Below are 18677 nucleotides of genomic sequence, written 5' to 3'. Positions count from 1 at the left end.
TACTTGATTACACTCTGGCAAGGGTGAAAAGGTCATAGGAACATAGGAACATAGGAACTTGCTTTCTACCAAGTCAGACCATTGATCCTTCTAGCATAGCATTATCTACTTGTGTGTTCCTTACACTGAAGGCACCACTTATGCAAAGGGCCCATCACTAGCACTGCCCACCTGCATTCTGTAATTCTTCACACATAGGACCACAGAGACGTAGCTTGTTACCATGCATCTTGATGATGCATGAGATCTGTTGGTACTTCCAGATGAGGCTCTTATGACATCATCACCCTGCTCATTCATGGCAGTTTACAGGGGATCCAGATATCCTTACTTTTACTCATAAATTTCCATTTTCCCTCCATTTTTTTGCCTTAATGCAGAAACTCCAATAAGGTAAAATAAGTTCTGACAAATGTAGAATGCTTTCTGGTTGCTAGCATTAGCCGTCCTTCGTCTGGAAGCACTTTGTGGCCTGAGGGTTGGTTAGAATCTATCTTCTGCTGTACCTCTGAGAAGAGAAGGAAGAGTTGAGGAAAGGAGCAAACAGTTTTATATTACTTTCAGTGGAGTGTCTAAAACTCTTATCTTTTTATACACTTAGTGTTAACACCAAGAGGAAATATGGGACTGTCTCCTAAGGATGTACAGGATTTCAGCTAAGAGTTATTTCTCTGCTGCAACACACCCTGATCAGTTTTGCCCTTTTCCACTAGCAGTGTTGTTGTCATTATGGTGCTACTGTATTTCTGCTGGCGTAGTGCCGTACTCTACTGATTCGAGGGGGCTTATCTTTCTGAAGCGCATAAACTGAGTAGAAGGCTCATAAGCAAAATCACTGGCTTCAGCTCTGTGGAATTCACCCTGCTCTCACTGCAGATATATTCTCATATAATTTCTGTCAGACAGCTTCTTGACTTCAACTTTTTATTAATATTATTACAAATGTATATCATTTTTATTAAAAAAATTCACACTGAAACAATTCAATTTAATTACAACAACAAAAATAAAAAGAGATGCAACGAAGGAAAGCATATTTTAACAGTCTTTCAAAAGCAATGTAAGGACATATTTAAAAGAAATAAATGCTTTATGAGGGCAAAGCCTGTCAAGTTCAGTTTATTGCAACTGCCCAACACAGTAGGTGGAAATCTGTAGCCAGCTATTCAACATAGCTGCCTCTCCCTACAGGCCAGGAGGAGGCAAGCTGGGTGGCAGCAAGAACTGAATCTGCGTTGAAGACATCTCCGCCCACTCTACATGTTCTCCACTTAAGCTAGCTTGACATCAAGAAGCGTTCTGGTCAGCGCCAGGTAACTGCCAGATTTCAGCAAAAAAGCCAAGCAAGATCAATGCTTGTTGTGAGGGTGGAAGAATGGCACTGACCTCCAAAGGCGAAGGTAAGAGTCAGGAAGAAGCTGGGGCGGACATGTCTTTGATGGACTGGAGATGCATTTTAAAATGTAAGCCACAGACCCACATACATAGTTGACTGAAATTTCATTATCTCAGCTTAGGTAGCCCATGAAATTCCAATAAATGAGAAAATAAATCTAGACTTTGAAGTTTGTTTTTCTAAAAAATGCAAACTTCAGCAGCCACCACTGAGTACATTGCTATACATGGGTCAACCCTGGTGAACTGAAGTTGGTAAGGATAAGAGAGGCCAGAGAACTATATAATAAAAAGACTACAAGAATAGAAAATGAATGTGTGAAATTATAGAAAAAGGAAACTGAAGGCAGGCACACTTCCACAAATAGTTAACATGAAGAAATACAAATGAAAACAATTTGAAAACTATACTACATTACAGATATAAAACTGCTGTTAAAAAGGGACATCTTCGGTCCACATTGTGTAATACTTTTTAGTGTCTACACAAGACAGATTTTTTAAAAAATTAAATAGTATTAATTTACTACTAAATATTTAGGAGATAACAGTGCATTAAGGACTTTTCCCCCATAAAGCAATACACATCGTTCTGGCGTGGCAAAACATTTGGATTACACATGGCCTTATGTACAATATGTTTACTTTTTCTTAAAACAGTTAACTTTGCTTAATGTTGCTTAAGTACCATCACTGAAGATTATGAAGGGGAACTAAGCTTATTATGTTTATATAAAATATTATACATAATCAAATACTTCAAGCTTCCTCCTCCCCAGCCTCAGGATGTCCTCCCAATCTTCCCACCCCCCCACTCCCACCCCACGAGATACAGTGTCACAGATACAGTGCAGGACTTGCAGCTTCACAAGATTTGTCCTTCATTATGCAGTCTATGTTACAATTCATTTCATCACTGCTTTGCTAATCCCATTTCCTTGCTCTTTTTCTTTGAAAGCCAGAAGAGAAATATCGAAGAATGAGGTTTGAGCTGCTACAGTCTCCCAAAGTTGCAAAAACCACAGTTAATTGCTCAATGTCCACTTCTAAGAGCCAATGTGACAGAAAAAGAGGAATGATGTCAAAGCTGCACGCACTAGTGAGAATTATTTAACCAAGCTGCACAGTTATAACAATGTCTGGGTCCTGTGATTCCACAACATACAATAGATGATTTATCTTACATTACATTTTGATTCATGAAATCTCCCCTGAAACAAAGCTAGCTTAACTTGGCTCACATCAGCCCTGCAAGACATGAGACACTCATCTTTTTATACACAAATAGTTCACCATAATAGGCCAAGTATGCCCAAAAGCCAGGATATAAATGAGTGCAGTAAACATTTCAAAAGTGTAAACTGACATTTTACTCTATCCCCCTGTCAATGCTTATTTGGAAGGCCATGAAGTTTTTAGCACAGCTACGTGTGTCTGCACAGATGCTGCAGGGGAATGGGGTATAGCTAGCCAGCCAGCCAGCTAGCTAGCTAGCCAGCTGGCAGGCAGGCAGGCAAGCAAGCAAGCAGGCAGGCAGGCAAGCAGGCAGGCCATTAATGTCCAGCAAACATCAACTTGTCAGAGTACAGACAGCAATCATGGCCCTCATTCTAGGGGACTGGAAGCTCATGGAGATAATGCACATTCCGCACAGGTTGATATACTGTATGCACAGAGGAACCTATGCTTGGACTGAGTTTGTCAGAGATGCTAGACCAAAACCAATGGTAGGATGGAGCAACGGAGCAAGAAGGGGAAAATGAGCAGTTCATAAGGAAGTCAAAACAAAGTTAAATAATGTTCTAGGATGATGACTGAATATGAGCTCCAATGCAAAAAGACTACAAATGAAACTGGGAACATGGAAGTGGGAGAACTTTTTAACTGAGAGTTGGTACAAAACTAACTTTTGTTCCAGTCAATAAAACCAACTCAGCATGTGATAAATGAAGTATCACAAACAGTACAGATGAGGGCCAGCAATACCAAGATTTTTTTCTCTCAGATGAAATAGCCTTTTATTTTTTTTTCACCTACTCTGAAATGAACTAATGTTTGGCTCTCCCCAGAAACCCCCCGTTAACAGCAAACAAAGCAATGCCTGACACTAATGGTACAGTGAAACCTACAGTTTAGTTGTTCCAAGCTGATTTGGAAACATATAGTCCATGGAATAGGCTATATTATTATTTTTAGAATTAAAGAAAGTTTGCCTTCCCAAACTCATCTACCACCTTGTTAGTTTCTCTTGTAGTCTTAGTGCAAAACACTTGGTGAACTTTGTCTGCAAGACAAGTATCAATTCAGAACAGAACACAATGAGGCATGAGCTCAAGCTATACAGTGTAAATGCCCATAAATGCATATATATAAATAATAAGCTCCTTCCTGTACCACTTTCTTAAACGTAATTGTTCTTAACTGGGTGATTTGGGGCCAGTCACAGACTCTCAGCCCAACAGCCCAGGGTTGTTATTGTGAGGATAAAATGGAGCTATGTAAGTTGCCTTCGGTTCCTCACAACAGGAAAAAAGGCAGGATATAAATGCAGTGTAATAATAACAACAACAACAACAATAAAAATACTGGGTGCTGCTTATATATTCTAAAGTATATGCCTTTCAATTTTAGTGCAATAAGGTTAGGGCTGTGCATGTTTAAAACATTCTGCACCATGATAACCCAGTTTCCTCATAAAGAAAAGCTGAATTCTGCAATCTGTACAAAAGATGTGAACTAGTATATATGCTATATAATCCTCACATTCTAAGGGTAAAATCACAATTAACTTAAGTCTATTCATTTTAATGGGTCTACTCTAAGTAGAACCTCTGTTGGATTTTACCCTAAGATTTTGCTAAGGATTGCTCACAAACTTTTAAGCCTATCTTCCTACTCAAAAAGGCAGGAAATCCACTTTGGGGGAAAAGAAAAAGAAACAAAGTACAGATTCACAAGATGCTGAATTCTATGCTGACCTGCAGAATATACACAGCCATAAATAAAGCGTTTGAGAGCTGCATTTCTGGAGCTGTTTAAAGAGGGGATCTGCCTCAAAGTAAATATTGCTTCTGATTACAGATAATGATTCTTTGCTCATGAATTCTAACGTTCCCTCTACAAAATGCCTATTCAGTACACTTTAACACAAATACTGTGTATGTGAACTTAGGGAAACAGACATTTCAGTAAAGCATAGCTTACCTCAGTGTAATCAAATTGGATTCATCACAGCAGTGGTAAGACAACATACTATGCATTCTACATTTGAGACAAACATCTTCAAGACATTATTTAAAGACTTATTTGATATTTTATCGGATTCAACTGGACTATGAAGGAATAATAATAATGGCTTGTCAAGATTCATGATTGCAAATGCTCTGCAAATAGCCAGTGGTTCATGCCGCAACAAAATGGTTAGTCTCTTAAGGTGCCACAGCACTTTTTGACTTTTTTGCTGCAAGTTTCAAAACCAATTTTTCACAAAGGAAGGTTGCATCAGAAACAAAGCAGATGTAAAGAGCGTACTACATACCTACCAAAGAGCACAATGACCTGTCCGACTCCTGGCCCCTAAAGTAGTAGCACAGTCTCCTTGTTTGCCCTCACTGCTGTTGCTGCTGAACTGCTGGGCAGAGTTCCAAAACACAGATAACCACTAGCAAAAACAACATTGCATGTACAGATAACCACTGGAGAGGACACCACAGCTTTCTCTTGTTCTACTGGAGACACAAAAATATTTGCCTTCCACTTTGCTGTCATGCCTTGATTTAAAGCAAAGCTTAAGCCAACCTACCTGGAAGATAATGACATATGATCTATGATCTAAGATAAAACAATCATCCATAATCTTCTGTTTGGTGTTCAGTCCAAACATATAACATGGAATAGCTGCTGCAAAGAATTGGGTTGTATATTTTTCTTTTCTTCTTTTTATTTTAAAGACCTCATCTGAAAACTAGACTAATAAAAAGGGAATAATAAAATACTCTGGAACAGTAAAATCTGCTGTTCTTGACATCCATGAGCAAAACAGTAATATCCTGTGAAAATAACATAGTGCTTTTAAAAGGTGCATTATACCTGTATAGCTAAACGGGTTTGCCTAGTAAAAAATTAACTATATACAAGCTTGAAAAGTCTGGGAATTCAAGATTTCAAAACTTTAAAATCCTGGTAAAGGGATTTGGAAAAGGTAAAATTTATGGCAATTACTACAACACAAGAAAGGTGCACCAGGAATCCTTCAAAAATTCCATAGGTTAAAGAAGTTTAAGTGCTGGGTTCAGATCAGATGGTTTCATTCGAGTAACCACAATGGAACGCATGTGAAAGCAAGCTGAGGGGAAACTTCACAAGAATCTCCTTTATGGCAAAAAAGGGTGAGAATTCTTTCTTGTCCGAAAACAATGTGTAAATAAATGTTTTCCTTTAGTAATCATTATGTTAAAATCTGCATCACAGTTTGCATTTTTGGTTCTTCTCATGGTTATGAACTTCATATTGCTGGAGTCCGTTGTCTGTTAGTTCATTCCTTTCTAACACCGTCTACGAGGTTTCTTCAGTACCGGTGAGACTGGTGGGACTGGTGGTACTGGGAGCTCTGCTGAGATGATGTAGAATAGCCCATGCTACTCTGGGACTGAGAAGATCCCTGAATGTTGCTTTGGTAACTCAGGCGTGAACTGGAGTGCTAAAGGGAAAACAAAACAAAACACATAAATATTTTGGGGGCAAGAAATTGATCCATGAGTTTTTTCAAGCTGCAAAATATCATTTCTTACTTTCTGATAGATTGTCCCTGCATAGAGAAATGAGATAGGAATGTCCACTCTCCTGCTAACCCACCATTTTTTGCTTTGATTAAAGAAACTTGGACCATTGCTATTAGAGAAATATGAGGGTTGATCCAAAGAAATGTGAGTAAAACTCTGCTTGAGCAAAAGGGTTTCCTTGTTACTCAATTTCTCCTCCTTCCATGCCTCTAGAAAGCCTTGCCTGGGGTTTGAAGACTCTTTAACAATGTGAGCAATAATCACGGGGAACATCTTGCACAAGCAATCCCTGCAATCTAGCCATGGAGATCAGTTGTCAGAGTTGAGGAATAACAACAGGAGGATATCAGTATATACTGTGCAGCATTATATCCATACTAAACTAGGCAGGCTATGGTTCAATTTTAAGGACTATGGGGAAAATATATTCTATAAGAAGAACCAAGAAAAAGATCAAGGTGAAACCAGTGATGATGCTCTACATAAGGACGTTAAAGGCACAATCCTATCCACATTTGGACTAAAAAGAAGAAAAAAAAGTTGCATGAGTTCTAGTACATATGAGCCAGCAATTGCAAAGCAAAGTGGTAGAGGGGAGCTTACCCTGAAAGAGAATGGTGAATATATTTCCTCAGCAGTCTGTTTCTCTAGATTTTAAGCATTGCCTCGACAGCTTTCGGTGCTCTCCACCTTTTCCATGTGTTCCTCAGCCTTTAGGTATTCTAGGAAGGGAAACTCTATATCCCACCCGCTTTTCATGAGCAAATACTTTTGACAACTTTCAAAAGGAACAGCTCCTTTTAACAAACCTATCTGAAAATTTTGAGCTTTTATTTTACTGACAAATGCACAACCATGAAATCTGTGGTTATTTCTTCATTCTCCCTAAAGGCTCAAATTTTCTAGGTGCATGTTTTTAAAGAATACTTTTTCTTGAAAGTTCCTATAAATAAGTTCTTGTGAAAATGGGGTGGGATATAGAACCACTCTTTCTGGCATATCTAGAGGCTATGAAAAGTCTGAAAAAGGCACTGAAAATTGATGGGGAAATCCTTAAACATTGGAGAATCACACTGTCCAAGGGGAGATATACACACCAACCCCTTTCATGGCAAAACATGTTTCAACTGATAACTATCAAGTGTGCAAAGCATCCTTTGTGTGACCTTGCTTTCTCAATGTCTGTGGAGGATGCCTCCTGCACTCTGACAGCAGGCACTTAATGAGGACATTGGCCAGGCAAGACTCCACATTTCAGGCAGAAAGACCAGGATTTTTAAAACATGATTTCCACTGTACCCATTTCCATTGACCCACATTTTGTTTTTTAATGTACTGAGCCCATGAAGTTGCCCCAATGTGCCTCTACAGCATACATGGAGTAGCTTGCATCACAGGCAAGCTAGCCAAGAATGGCAAGGGTTTTTATCTGCTCTTGCAGAATGGCTCGCTCACTGCTTCCCACATTCTGTGATGGGATCACTTTCATGGATTTAGAAAATAAGACAACCCATTACAGGTTCAACAACCTTTACAACAAGCCATGGGTCATCCAGCTTGTTGCCTTAAAACAAGCTAGTATGTGGAAAGTGGTCCAGGTTTGGATGAAACCACAGCCCACCATGTCTTGTTACGTTTGATGAGTTGCTGTGCAAGCCCAGGCTAGGGATGGGATGAACCTACTGGAACCCATCCCTCTTGCATCCACAGGCTTCTTCCTGAGCATGCCCTGGTTCTATGAAGTGAGCCAAGCTAAGAGGAAGTCCGCAAACAATTGTGCCCTCCCCAGGTGTGCAACAGGCAACCTTCCCCATCAGGTGCAGCTGCGGGTGGCTGCAAAGGGTGCGTAAGGGGGGCACTGCTTGTGCAGCACAAGAGGCGTAATTCCTGGCAAGTGCTCGGTGGGTGCACTCACCAGGAACTCGGACTCAGGGCCACTGCAAAATCCACTGGAATCCAGGGAGCTGCGCCCAGGGAATCCAATGGATTCCTACCTCCACATGGATTTCTTGCACATTCCTAGCCCAAACAAACTATAAGCATGATTAAAGATTCAGACATAGTGATCGGGTTCTGTCTTATCAAACAGTGATTGATAGGATGCAAGCATTTTTGTTAATAATTTCATTTAAACACAAAGTCATTCCTTTAACTCTGGAATACTGTTAAAATGGATTCAAACTGGGAAAAGCATATATTGTTTGATAGTTTTAAGGTGAGATACATTCATTATATGGGATGTGTCCAGAAAGTAATGAGAATGAAATTTCTGCATCCAAGAAGGATGCTGTGAAGGGAGAAGCTGGAAATAAGGCAAAGATCTGAACTGCAGACATTTGAAGCTAGCCTAATATACCAATGATCCTAATAGGGAATTGGTATAAAATGGTGATCCACTGGTATTTGTTCCATGTATTACAAGCAGCTTGAGATATAATAGGAGAACAAGATTTTAAGCATAATAGAGCTACTGTAGAAGATCCATACTATTTGGGCAGTGTTGAATTAAGCAGAGTTTCAGTGTCTTGCAGTGTCTAACAGCTCAACCATAACATTTCAAGAACAACAAAAGGTATTGCATTCCTTCAATGAAAAGACCATTACCTGTGATGGCTAATATAAGCTACCAGTTTTGTATAATGAAGCTATCATATGATTGTTGTTGCAATGATTACAGCCAAAGAAAAGTCATGTGGATCAGCTGTTTGCTAGAGATTATTCCCATATTTCTACATGAATATAAATCAAACTCATATGGGTCATATGAGTGTGTTGTAAGTAGCCAGTTTGCTGATCACCCTAAGCCTGGGGTGAGCTGACTGAACTGGTAGGCACACATCGTTAGCTTGGCCATTTGGATATTGGGTTGGTGCTACTACTTTTATCCCCTTTTCAGGCACACACTGATATTCCCCAATGCTTTCATCAGCTTGGAGATGAGTAGGAAAAGCTTCACCTCCTTAATTTGGGTGTGTGTGTGTGCCAGGCTGTTAAGGAGTGTGATATATTAGCTTGCTTGTACCTCCAGCCTGAGCAGAAGGAAAGGCTATACTCCTCAGAGGCAACATCATCACAACTCATTTTTAATATCCCTTTTCTTGCCCATGTGAGGCTTTTATATATGGAAAAGGGCAACTTCCTTTTCAGAGCTTCCTTAATCACAAGGTTTATGTCTAGTGTGTGAGTGAGGCCAACCTGCTGCTAGGCCTTAGAATCAAGTCAATTCAGTTTCCTATTCAGTATATTTAGCCATAGTCAGCTGCTCTTAGAAAATGAAACATCAAGTTAGCTTACTAGGCTTTACTTATTAAGGACCACAAAAGCAACTCACTGGTGTGGGGAATGAATAAAGCCCACCTGGGACAAAAGAACATGGAAGAGTCTTTTGTCACTCACCCAAAGACAAAGATTTCACAATACAAGTATGTCTGTGGGGAATGAACAGCTCTCAGGAAGGCAACTTCAAATAGATCCAACAATAGTTTGAAAGGACCTGATAATACATCCTGCCAATAATTTTTCTAGTCATATTTAGCAGGAAGCAGCCTAAACCTGGAAGAGATATACAAATATAGAAAAATGGGGTCTCTTGCAAACTGACCATGCCTTGTTTTGCTCAAAGAAAGGTGCGTGTGTGTGTAAGGGTTGAATTCATTAAAGAACATACTGGTTTTCTTTTGCATTGAAATAACTTGCATTTATATTTAGATATACCTTCTACTTGTAAATCACATTGAGAAGACCGTATCAAAATATTTCTTCAAAATGAAATGCATTATAGCAACAAGGCAAAAACATGTTGAATTTTATGAGTTTGCAGCACAATACTTGAATGTCTGATTCACTGTAGACAAAAAGCTCACTACGTGCTCAGGAGTGACAAAGAATTCAGTTCTTTAATTAAAAAGGTAAAATGCTATGTAAATCAGTGTACTGGAAAAGAATGCTTTATAATCCCCTTTGTAGCTGCTTTTAACTCACCATTTCTTGATCCTTAAAACAAAGGATGTAGGACTAAAATTAACAAAGACTGTACCTGATAATCTGAAGGCATGACAGGCCCGCCTGAATTAGTGCCTGAAGGCCCAATGCGTGGTTTCTTATTTGGAGGCACCTGGTTGAGGCTGGAGTCCTGGCTATGCTGGAGACCTGCCCCAGTGCCTCCACCTCCTGTTCCACCCGCCCCTGCAGTTCCATTTGTCTGTGTACTGTTTTGCTGCTGCGGCTGCTGTGGTGGTGGCGGTGGCTGCGGCTGCTGAGGTGCTGCTTGCTGCGGTGGCTGAGGTGCTGCTTGTTGCTGATGTTGGTTCTGCTGCTGTTGATTCTAGGAAATGGAAAAGTGAGATAAAGATAGTAGAGGTTGGATGGCCCCTAGGCTAGTGATTTCTTCAGTTTTTCACCCCTGAATAAACCATACAAATTTACAGGTGAATACTGGTGATAAATACTAATGATACAGAGCCAGTGTGGTGGCTAGACTCTTAGGAGCCTGTTAGGGAGACCCAGGTTCAAATCTACACTCAGCCATGAACCTTGGGCCAGTCACTCTTCTTAAATTGACCTATATTACAAGGCTGCTGTGAGGTTAAAAGAGAGAGAGGGGAAGAACTGTGCATACCACCACGAGTACCTTGGAAGAAATACAGGAGACACACATGAACAATAAAGAAAGAAATCCTTTGCAGACATTTGTGCAAACCAAAATATACTGTGGAAAAAGCCAATTTATGAAGGAAATAATTTAATAAAATGAAAAGTGGTAGTTTTGACAGAGTAGTAGATTGTATTTTAATAATGCGTCGATATATTTAAAGATCAAAGATACTTAAACATGAATAACTGACATTTTCACAACTTCAACAGAAAAAGTAAATGATGCCATAGCTTTTCCCCACCCCATCTCTTCTCTCAGAAAAGAGAAGGAAAGTACAACAGAGATGATCCTTCAAAGAAGCTTTAGAACTTGAAATCCCAGCTGGAATTATCAGCAATGAGTTTTGATTATAGAACCAAGAACGGGTTCTAGAATTCTATAGAATTACACAATACAACCTGGAATAATTAAGAATATACTTTGAACTTCTGTTGAAGGTTCCACAAAAAATACTTAAACTGATAGGGATGTCAGTAATGAGATCTCATAGTTTATACTGCTTGAACTATTTTTCATAAATTTGTGGCTGTGGCTATCACTCAATTTTCTGAAAGATAATTATGTACTGCACAGATAAGAGCCTACTCTAAGTCCTGAAATCACAGGCAATCAACTGCCCTGGGTATCCTCAAGTGCTAGCATTTTTTATTTCATTTCAAGAACTGAACTGAAACTTAAGAAACAGTACAATTTATAACGCATTATTTCTTTCCATTCCTTCTGTGCAGAATATATCCTCAAAAGAATCACACTAACAAGACTGAGTTGATAATTTTCTGCCACAGATGGTATATTGCTACCAGAATCTAGGCAGTTCAATGTTTTTTCTACAGGTTATATATGAAACAGGTAGCATTCTTCTGTTGCTACTGCTGGTTGTGAAATAAATAAATAAGCACTTGCTGAACTGAAGGAAAAAAACATCAAGAGGCAAACCAGGCTGGAGAAATCTAATCAGGTGCATCAATTCACTAAAGCTGTAATACTTTTGGGATTAAATGTCCATTGGAATTGCAGTATTATTGTTCCTTGCAAATATGGTTGTAGCTACTACAACTAAAAAGGAGATACATTATTTATACTCAGTCCAAGATACTAAACAGGTCAATTTAGGGTTCTTTGGCACATGTTGTTCTGCAGTTAATAAGATTCCCCTACATATGGCAGTATCCTTATTCCCACAACACCTCCAATGTGCCAGAGAATATGTATAGAATATATAGGAAAAGTCAGAGCTATCTCTTTCAATTGCCTTCGTCAATTGTTTTCCAATATCTTTTTCTCATACAAATTTCGGATCTTCTAATCAAGTTGAGTACACCAGTAGAAACATGTTTCCTGTGTTCATGTAACATCTTAACCATGACATCTTCAACTAGATTAAATTTTTGAGTCACCTGTTCTCCATGGATCTTTGTTGAACATTAAATATGTTATTTGGTGCATCTGTTCCAGAATGCAGTTTTTCCTCTAAGCTGCGTTTCCAATAGCAGTCACTTTTTAATCAAAAATTGATAAGACAAGCAAGCACATCTTTAAATGCACCTGCTTTAGCCATAAAATCAGCAATGATCTTACACAGGCAGGAATGGCAGTGTTTATGACACTAACATATTTTTGTTCCCTTTGCTATATTTTCAGAGTACACTTCAGACATAGATTGGTGACATGCTTTGTTCCAGTCTTGGGGGAAAGAGTGCAGTCCACCATGCAACTGGAGTTAATACTGCCAGTTCCATCTGTATCCATGCTTGGTCCATCTTTCCCTGTATCAGGGACATTATCTATGAAGTCTCATTGCATACTTGTATGCCAGTGTCTCCCGGTCCACCTTGCTTCACTGCTTTACAGAGTCAAGCTTGCTTAGTCTTGTTCACTCTTCCTGATGTATAAAGTTGTCAAACAATTTTTGCCAACTTTAAGCTAAATTTTATCATGAATTATTATTGGCATGACTGGGAAAAGGAATGAAAACTTTGGGAAGAAATACATCTTCCAGGCTGCCACCTTTCTCAGCTGTGGAGTCTACCCATCTACCATTTAATGTGCATTATGACTAGAACAAAGTGGTGTTGCTTAATTTAGATATATTTTTATGGATAGTACTCAGAGATATTTCATCAGCTTTCAGTTTAGCAAGAAGCTGGATGTGGCTTTGTTATGTTGCTGTATTTTCAGGAGTCCATTAATGCAAAGCATATCTGATTTACTATGGCTGATTTTTAGTTCTCTTACTGCACTGTAATCTGCTAACTCCCCTTTGCACCTCTTGATTTGATTCAAGTGGTTCTGTAAGTAGCCATGCTATGTCATCGGCTAACAGATCTATGACATGCTGTATCCCACTCATCTCAGGCCTTTTTATGTGAAGGTGCTATCATTGCCATTGCAAAGGATTCTGGAGAAATACTGAACAGAAGAGGAGAAAGGCGCACCCCTCCTTAGTCCAGTGAAGTCTGATTATGAGACCATTGTACACATTGACCCTAACTGGTACTTTAGACTCTTGGTGTGTCACCAAGAAGATGTTTATTCACCTTTCTCCAAATCAAATGGTGTTCAGTAATGTCAATAGAAAGTCCATTCAAGTCAATCCTTGATCTTGGAAGCAGCAAGTGGCAGCTTGGAAGTCCTAGTCAGGTAACCAACAGGTAACAGTTTATGTGGCATTAAGCCAGCCTGACTTTATGCAGGATGTTTTAAATGAGTTGAACACAGAAACCAGAATGCTGGTGAAGTTTTGTATATTGATTCAATAGTATACAGATGCTCATGTAACTAAGCAAGCCACTTTATTCACAGTGGCTCCTAAAAAGATTAGAGCAAATGCCCTAACAAAAATTGCTGTAGGTTATGCACATGACAAATTGAGAATGCTGCTACAATTCCACAAACAGTCTGCATGACTGAACAAGTCCTGGACTTTGCTTGCAGCGTGCGTGAAGCTGCTGTGACTGACCATCAGAAAAAATGGGAAACCTCAAAGATATTTTCTTTTGGCTTCCTTAGCACTGCTGTGAAGGGCTGGAAGGCTTGAGTCCCAGAAAATCATGATCAAATTTCACCTTATAGAAGATTTCCCATAAGTTACACAATGTTTTAAGCAATGTCTCCTTAATGGTGAATCAAATGAAACGGTTTATCATGCTTCTGAGTTGAGAGTTCTCCAGTGGCCTGGGACACATTGCGCTCTCTTGCTATCAGTTACATCCAGCTGCATATTTGGTAGTAACACTGATATCCCGTTTACAAGTAATTTTGCCATACAGCTTCTCTCTTCTGACTCAGGAATACCATAAGTGCAAATATTCTGAAAGTTACTCCAGTTTTCAAGTTCTTCAAGCTTTTGCTGCACCTCATTTGTAACTGGTGCTAGTCTCTGTGCTTTTTTTTATCATGCCTGATTTGTACCTCTGAGGTTCCATTTGCTGTTTCTGATGCCAGGTTGCCTATTTTATTCTGAAGCCCACTGGAACTAGCACAACACAGTGACCTTGTACAGCTCCTGTGATCTCTGCATGTGGCTCTGCCATTATCTTATCAGGGCTGTGTGTGAGTGTGCACTGTTTCAAACACAATATTCTCTTCTTCTTTACTATCTGAGGGGTTGGAGGAGCTGCTAAACACTGTGAGACAACTTAAATTTTTAAATCTTGCTCTTACTTGTGTGCCTAGAGACATCCCTTCCGAAGCATTTTAAAAACTAAATTTCCTAAGTTCTTTCTGCAACTGTGGCTGCCTTTCAAGGGGTGAGAGACCGAACACTTAAATCAGGTCTCTATTCATACCCCAGGTTCTAGAATTCTAAGAGGTAGAATGTGGATTCAAATGTGAATCTGTTTTCCCCAGCTATGTATCTCCCTTTAGTAACTGTTTGTTTAAAGTACAAAGACAAATATTGCTTATGCCTTCCAAGTCCTTGCTAATTTTAAAGTGCAATCCTATGCAGCTTCGGACAGAAAAAAAATCCCGTAACTCTCAACATAACCTAGTCAGCCACACCTTTTTTACTCTTTTCAGCTTGATATTCTTTTGTGATGATAATAATAAACTAGAACTGTACACTACATGTTAAATTTGGACACATCACAGATTCATAATGCTGCCAAGAGAAATGAGCTAAAATTGTGCTTTCTGCTCTTGCTATGCTAGCCAAAGTAGAAATTGTACTTGTAGACAGAAATACAGTGGTTAACTAACAATTTTGGAGGAGTACAATAAGTAACATTAGTTCACTGAAATAGGTTTTTAGGATGTAAGTTTGTCTCAAATTAAATATTAATATATAATTAATTGTACATGAAAAGTATTAACATTTAATACATATAAAAATTACCAGAACCAGTGAACGTGTCGCAGAGGACAGCAACACCTGTGATTCCTGCCAAGGCCATCTCCTGGTCTGACATTGGGAACACATCAGAAACCCTACCTTCTTCCCCCGCCTTGTTTGTCTTGTATCCTCCTCACTCGCCCAGTTCTTCCAGACAACCCCCACCCCCACCCCACACGGACAAAATAAAAATTTAATTAAAAAAAACTGTGCCCAGGGAAGGGAGTCCCTGGGCAGCCTGGGCCACAGTTAAGGGACGCAGACAAGGGATGATGCCACTGGTGCCACCAATGGCTGTGTGTGGCCTTATAAGCCTCACAGGCCACTGGCCCCACCCCTCTGCTTCCTCCTGGGCCTCTCTGCCCTTGCCTCCTTCCTCTCCACTGCTCCTGTCCCCTCGCTCCTCCGCCCAGCTCCTACCTTGCCTTTGCCAGTTCCCTGGCCACCCTCTGCATGCTCTCCCAGCCTCTGCTTCTGCTGCTCCGCTGCTCTGCCAAGAGGCGAGAGCCAAAAAATCACTGACAGTTATCACTGCCAATAGTTACAATTAAAGCCATGTTTGCACTTTTATCGCTAAAGATGAGGTGATATTCAGGAGTGACACTCTTCAATGGATCAGGAAAATGGGTCTACAGTTTCCAATTATGTGTTAGGTTTATGCAAAAGAATCTGCTTCTGGAAAGGAATCACAGTTCCAAACAGCTGACTGGAATGCAACCAGATAAAAATCAAAAGAAAAGAAGATGTTGGTTTGTTTATGTTTGTTAATACCTGAAGAAATTAACCAACCAAAGCCATTTCAGAAAAAGATTTGAAGTAAGAGTTAAGGTTTCAGCTGAATTCTGAAAAGAAAAATGTATTTGAAATAGTTTAGGTCTGAGAAAGAAGATGCTCATTTTAAAGGTTTTACAATCAGTTCTTTAAAATACTATAGGAAAAGTTCCAAATATATGCCATTCCAAGGAAGCTCAAAACATTCAGCTCAAAACAAACCATCATCTTAAAAACCGCCTTAAAAACCACTTTTACAGAAAATCAGGTCTAGAACTAGGTAGATGTCTTCAAGTCAGGCACCTATAATTTCTGGCTGCTCTTCCTCATCAAGGCAAAAATTGTGATACCCAGGTTTTTTCCCCTTCAAGGAAGAGTCCTCTTCATGGAGAAAAGCACTCTGGCAAGAAAAGTGCTTTTCTCTAGCAGAAATTGCAGAAAAGCACTTTCTCCAGCAAGAAAAGGAGAGTATGGAAGCGTACTGGCTCAGCACCTGCTGAGCAAAGTTAGCCTAGGTGATTCAGTCTAGCAGCAGCCAAAGTGGTCTCCTGCTGGAAAAGTAAACAGGAAGCATGCCATTTTGGCCTCTTCTGGGTGGGGCTGCTCAGGGAAGTTCTGTCCAGTCTCCCCTGCAGAAAAGGCTGGCAGTAAGCTTGCCAGCTTGGCCACGTTGAGACAAGATGTGCTAGGCCCCCAAGCAACAAGACTGCCTCCAGGCTTTCTCCCAACTCTGGAGCTGGGCTCATGGCAGAAATCACCGTATGACCAATGGGATGATTCTGCCTGCTTCTCTGCACCTCCATGTTGGGAGGAAGGCTGGTAAGGGCAGGGGCACACTTGCCACAGTGAATGCCGTGAGTGGAGGTGTTGGATCCTGTGGGCAACCAGACATTTTGCTTAGTTAGTCTATCTGTAAAAGGAAATATGTCAGCATTTTGAGCCGCAACTACATGAGATACCTAGAAAAAGGACATATTGATAGTGGGTTGTACAAAGTCGCTGGTCGTATGAATGGCAACAGTAACTGCACTGAGAGCAAGAGAGAGATAACATAACAAGTGATGCAGAGGTGAACAAGGAACATTTACTAGGATCTTAACTAAGGATTGCTTTGTGTTTTAAACATTTATGTTGCAAAGCTCATTGAGTTGTCGTTTTATATATACTCAAGTAGTCTATAAATTGATTAAATAATAGATAAATAATGAAGTCTTTCATGACATATGAAATATTTTGCCCTTACCAACAATACTCTGGCTGTCTGCCACAAACCCTAGATTTTTTTTCAACGATGAACGGGATCTTCTTTACAGCTCTCATATCTTTTACCCTCTCTGTTGTCATAGGGATGCAGGAAGCTGTCTCATGCCTGGTCAGACTTGTTCATATGGCCTGGTATTGTCTGACAGCACCTGCCAGGATCTCAGGCAGAAGCTTTCCCTATCATTTGCTACCTCATTCTCTTTAGCTAGAGATGCCAGAGACTGAACCTGGGTCCCTCTACAAGGCCTGTGCTCCAGCATTGAACAGTGGCCCCAACCCACATTCTCCCACTTAGTCTGTCTCCTTCCACATCCCCCAATTCAGTATCAACTTTTCTGCAGGAATGGTTGCAAATGTAGTCTTATTTTCTGCAATCCCTCCCTTTCTTCATGTATGTAATACTTGTTCCACTTCCAGTTTTAAACACCTTCTCAAAAGTCATGCTTCCTAACTCAATCTTAATTCCCGTATTACTGGTTTTATCTGAACAAAGAATCCTTGTTCTATTCTGTAAACATTATCCAATGCATTTGATACTGTCTATGTTTAACATCTATGATGTCTACAGAGCCAGAGCTACTGTAGGCAAAGCAGAAAAGTCCACTTAAAAATAATTTGCACACCTTTGCTGTCTCACCCATTTCATCCCCATACAAACTCTAGGTCACCATTTGTGTGAGCAATTTGTTTGGGGGTTAGAATGTGTTGAAGTCCCTGGGCTCAGCTTCCCAGATGCCAATTCATTTTGCAATGGCTTGGAGTCCAAGTTCCTGGTATTGGCAGTGTGCTTCCCAGGAATTGTGCTCCTTGAGCTATACAAACAGTGCTCCTCTTTCATACCCAGTACTGCTGGCTACACTGGGAAGGGAAGAAGGTTGGTCACTGGGAGTGGTGCCTGATATAACCACTCACAGTGCCCCTCTTCTGCATCTGCTGTTCAGGCAGCATCTGATGGAGAAGGCTGCCCATTGTGCAACCAGGGTTCTGTGAGTGTTTGTGGACTTCCTCTTGGCTTGGCTTGTTGACAAAAATGAGCAGCACAGCCCTATTACTTTTTAGTATTTTTATCCCACCATTCTGCATAGTGTTCAAAGCAGTTAACAACATCAAAAACACCACATTAAAAATATGCAAACAAAATAGGAAGCCTGCAGTTGAATTACCAAGAATGCATATTTTTTTCCGGTGGTTCTGAAGGGAAAGGGTTGCACAACTGATGAGCGCTCATCAAGAATACTGAGAATCTGTATTCTAAGACATAAAATAGGGCTAGGTAAGGAGCACAAAGCTATGCACACAATAACCAAGGGGTCTGTATTTGCATGAGAAGGAATGGCAATGGAGAAGCCACAAATTTTACAAAAACAAGTCAAGCTCCACTGCTCCAAAGAATATAGGGCATAAACAGCTTAAGGGATATTTCTCATCAACTACAGACCTTTAAAGACTTCAGAAAGACACAGAAAATTACAGCTCTCTT

At 40.1% G+C, this 18677-nt stretch overlaps 1 protein-coding gene across 9 annotated transcripts in view; it reads right to left on the bottom strand.

Annotated features, from left to right (window-relative positions):
- Positions 1–907: 907 nt before the first annotated feature.
- The window catches only part of CDK19 (cyclin dependent kinase 19), a 114903-nt gene continuing 97133 nt past the window's right edge, over positions 908–18677 (bottom strand). For all 9 annotated transcript variants that reach the window (XM_044426449.1, XM_044426457.1, XM_044426476.1 and 6 more), the window contains 2 exons: positions 10213–10500; positions 908–6094 (listed from right to left, as the gene is read on the bottom strand). In XM_044426449.1, coding sequence (XP_044282384.1) covers positions 5963–6094; positions 10213–10500 — 420 coding nt within the window. In that variant the 3' untranslated portion in view covers positions 908–5962. The remainder of the gene's footprint in view (positions 6095–10212; positions 10501–18677) is intronic.

This window comes from Varanus komodoensis, unplaced genomic scaffold, assembly GCF_004798865.1.
Source record: "Varanus komodoensis strain SLA01 unplaced genomic scaffold, ASM479886v1 scaffold1, whole genome shotgun sequence".
NCBI lineage: Eukaryota > Metazoa > Chordata > Lepidosauria > Squamata > Varanidae > Varanus > Varanus komodoensis.
The sequence above is the reverse complement of the archived record's forward strand: the minus strand, read 5'-3'. Positions and strand labels throughout refer to the sequence as shown.